Source organism: Penaeus chinensis, chromosome 9 (genome assembly GCF_019202785.1).
Source record: "Penaeus chinensis breed Huanghai No. 1 chromosome 9, ASM1920278v2, whole genome shotgun sequence".
NCBI lineage: Eukaryota > Metazoa > Arthropoda > Malacostraca > Decapoda > Penaeidae > Penaeus > Penaeus chinensis.
The window spans coordinates 34,766,984-34,770,884 of NC_061827.1; the positions used below are offsets into that span (position 1 = coordinate 34,766,984).

Genomic DNA, 3,901 nt, shown 5'->3' on the forward strand with positions numbered 1-3,901 from the left:
CATCTTGGAAATGAAGATTTAGGAGAAATAGGTTATTTAAGACTTTTTTTATCTTTTTATTACCATTTACTTATCCTCACATTTGAAACTCAGATATAATACAAGAAAGTTCTTGCCTTTGCTTATCCAATACAGAAGGTTATTGTATGTAAGGCTTTATATGACATTACCCATTCCCTATATATTGGTATGTATTGTGATTTCAGTATTTTCCAGAATGAGAAGAGAAGACAAATAAAATAAACAAATTAACATGAAAGAGAGTGCTATTATTTGTACTTATTCTAACTTATACCAAAATGTAATTCCATAATATATTTTTTTTTTCCCCCCACATAGTAGGTATTTCATAAGAAGTTGTGTTTGGGCTTTGTATGGTATTTACTGACCACAAGCTCCAGTCAATAATCTTTTTTTTTCTCTCTTTTACTATAAACAGATACACAATATCAGTTCTGCTACGCCACACTGAGCCAGAATTTCCGTACATTAGTGACACAGGGACATATTCTCCAGAGAGCTGTATATTTGGCCAAGCTCTCAACATTGGGGCATTTGCAAGTAAGTTCTTTATTGATGCTGAGGCCAAGTATGCAATGTACAAGATTAGATACAAGAAGTATCATTTGTGTTGTGCTTTTAAAAATGATTTAAAGTTTTGATAATTTTTAATCTTGCAATGAAAAAAGTGTAATGTAAATAGAATTTTGAAAATGTGAAGTATAATAATTGAAGTGATTTAATAAGAATATAAAAGACTATTTTATGATACGGATTATATGGTAATGTAAAAAGTTTTTATGAAAGATATGTAATAGTCTTTATTGACAAGGTATATATTATTTTGGCCTTTGAGGAAAGTCATTATATTTTTAGGAAATGTTAAAATTGCCTCATTTTTTATAGCAGTCTCTTAAGAATTTGTTTTCCAGTATTTAATTGTAGATACATTTATAGAAAAAAAAAAATCTTGTATTCCTTAGTTACTGATTCATAAACTTTCCTTTTTTTTATGTGTACAGTTCTTGTGACCATCTATGTCCGATTTCGGCAAATAGCTGAGTTATACCGCAACCATTCCTCGTCATCGAACATCGTGAGACTCAACAGAGTGGGACTGCTAATAGGTTCCCTGGCTGCTCTTGGCATATCCATAGTTGCCAACTTCCAAGAAACAAATGTGTTCTTTGTACACATTTCGGGGGCCTTGATGGCTTTTGGTCTGGGCACTGGGTATCTCTGGGTGCAGGTAAGACAGACAGGCAGTGAGTATTGTTTTAAAGAGAGAATAAAAGACGCAGGCAGGCAGGCAGGCAGATAGGCAGACAGGCAGACAGGCAGACAGGCAGACAGGCAGACAGGCAGACAGGCAGACAGGCAGACAGGCAGACAGGCAGACAGGCAGACAGACAGACAGACAGACAGACAGACAGACAGACAGACAGACAGACAGACAGACAGACAGACAGACAGACAGACAGACAGACAGACAGACCACTTTGAGAAACCCAGGATAAGACCTTTTGTATTTACTTCACTTTTTTTTTGGGGGGGGGAGGAGAGAATAGTAATGGAAAGATTATAATTTTTTAAAGTGAGTAAAAGATGTAGTAGTTTGCAGTTATTTTTAGGAAAATATTTTTTAGTAGTATGTAAAGATATGCAAGCGCTGAACTATCATTCTATTTTGTTTGTGTCTTCCACATTTGATTAGTATTTCCTGAAAATAAGACAACTAATGATAGTTTATATTTGGTTGATGTATATTAGGCAGTAAATATTGGCTGAGGGGAACTGGTTTGAGTCAGATTGATTTGTTTAAGTAGTTCTTATTTGATTGAAACATCATTGAACTCTATAGAAATACTTATAATGTAGATAGGCTTTTAAAACCACTTTTTTTTTTTTTTTTGTTAGGCTGTACAGTGCAAGAAAAAAAGACCAAAAGATTATAAAATTTTAAATTTTTTATCATAATCCTCTTTTTCTCAGGCAATGTGTTCCTACCAGACTCATCCGCTTGTCAACAGCCTTGCAATGGCCCATATGCGGCTGATCTTAGCTGTTGTGGCTGCAGTCTTCTTTGTGACAGGTTGCATCTGTGCCAGTATCGCTCATGCACAGTTCAAAGGTAGGTTTTGCGTTTGTGGGTAAATTAACTATTAATATTAGCTAATGTGATTTTCAGATTTGGTATGTCAGTGTGTTATTATATGTTGAGTTTATTTGTATATAATTTTTTTGATTTGTAGCTTTTGATTTCTGTATTGGCAGAGACATTTATATTGTAAGAGGTTAGTCATTACAAGGTGAATATACAGATTTATTTAAAAAAACTGATATGATTGAAATCTTCTCATGTTTTCTCATGTGATGCGAATCATTACAGGCGATGACCCAACCAAGTGGTACCCCAAAGATGGAGGATGGGCGTTCCATGTTGCAAGCACAGTCTCAGAGTGGGTTTGTGCCGGAGCATTTAACATTTTCATGCTGACACTAGTGGATGAGTTTAAGTGCATCTCCATGGATCCTCCACAAGTAAGATATTATAAATGTGTATGCACATTGAAAGTACATTGAGAATTTGATCCAGTGTGTCTTTGAGGTGCCAAGTGAGCATTGGATATTATTTTAATGGTATTTTTAGCAGAGAGAATACCATCAGTCCAGATTTATTTGAAAGAACTTAGTTCTGTATTTCAGTATTAGGAGTTTTCTTTGAAAATGGTCCAGTTGCTAGAAACAATTTTGTATAATTTTTAGTGTATTCCCAGATGGAACTAACATTTGCAGCATTAAATGAGGGTAGAGATAGATAAAGAAGCAGCCTTTCCATTACCTTGGGAATAGTGCTGTTGGTCTTATGCTCTTGGGAATTACCTTTTTTTTAAGGAAATTTTCATCTTGCTTTATTTGGTGCTTTCTGGTAAAATCTTAAATGTGTCATTACAAAAAAAAAGTAATTGCTAATTATATGCTAATTTTATGTGCTCCTAAAAGACTTGTTTATGTGTTCTGTTAAGAGTTTACATGTCGTTAGTCAGATATAATATGAAAGGATATGTATTGCCCAAATTTATTTATAAGACAGTTTATCTTTGTTTTCTAGCAAATTTTCATAGAATTTATAATATTTTCTTAGCAATCTCCAAAAGCCCATAAGTTTTTTTCAAGGATAAAAAAAAAGAAAAAACCTTCCAATGTCATAGTTGAGTATTTTGCCATTTTTACGCACATATTGTAGGGAAATCATTTGTCCATGAAATCACAGATCAGAATAATCAAGAAATCATAGTACTTATGTTGTTGAAAGTATGCTAACTTAGAGACTAGAACAAAAACTGAATTGCATTTTTTTTTTAATTTGTAAAAAAGAAGAAAAAAAAGTTCAAAGAGAGCCTCCCAAAAATTAAACTAATTGCAGAAAGTTCTCCCCCATAAGGCTTGTAATTACATTTTTTTCCTGCCAATAGCAGTAAAAAATGAAAAAAAATTATAGAGAGAAAACCTATTTTCTGTAACTATAATAAAAAAAAGGTTTTAAAGGTCAACACTATACACTCAACATTTTAAAAATTATTTTAAAAACTGGATAGGCAGCTTAATGATAAATTTTATTACAAGGCTTTATTTAGATTGACTCCCATAAATATACATCAAACAAGATAACATATTAGAATTATTATGAGTAATAAGAATTATTGTATATGAAAGTTGGTAGATGAAGGAAGAAAGATAACTAATTGATTTATAATTCTTCAGGTTTATGTATCTGTTGAAACACTGGCTCCAACACAATACAGTGGCATTGGGGAACCAGATCAAGCAACCGATGATGTGCAGGCAATCCTGTCACAGTCCTACATAACCTGAGGACAACCCTCCCAGTCAGCTAGCT

At 33.3% G+C, this 3,901-nt stretch overlaps 1 protein-coding gene across 4 annotated transcripts in view; it reads left to right on the forward strand.

The window, feature by feature from the left end:
- LOC125028567 (DNA damage-regulated autophagy modulator protein 2-like) overlaps nt 1–3,901 on the forward strand; it is a 9,568-nt gene extending 5,667 nt beyond the window's left edge. For all 4 annotated transcript variants that reach the window (XM_047617964.1, XM_047617963.1, XM_047617962.1 and 1 more), the window contains 5 exons: nt 440–561; nt 1,023–1,249; nt 1,993–2,131; nt 2,390–2,541; nt 3,766–3,901. In XM_047617964.1, coding sequence (XP_047473920.1) covers nt 440–561; nt 1,023–1,249; nt 1,993–2,131; nt 2,390–2,541; nt 3,766–3,876 — 751 coding nt within the window. In that variant the 3' untranslated portion in view covers nt 3,877–3,901. The remainder of the gene's footprint in view (nt 1–439; nt 562–1,022; nt 1,250–1,992; nt 2,132–2,389; nt 2,542–3,765) is intronic.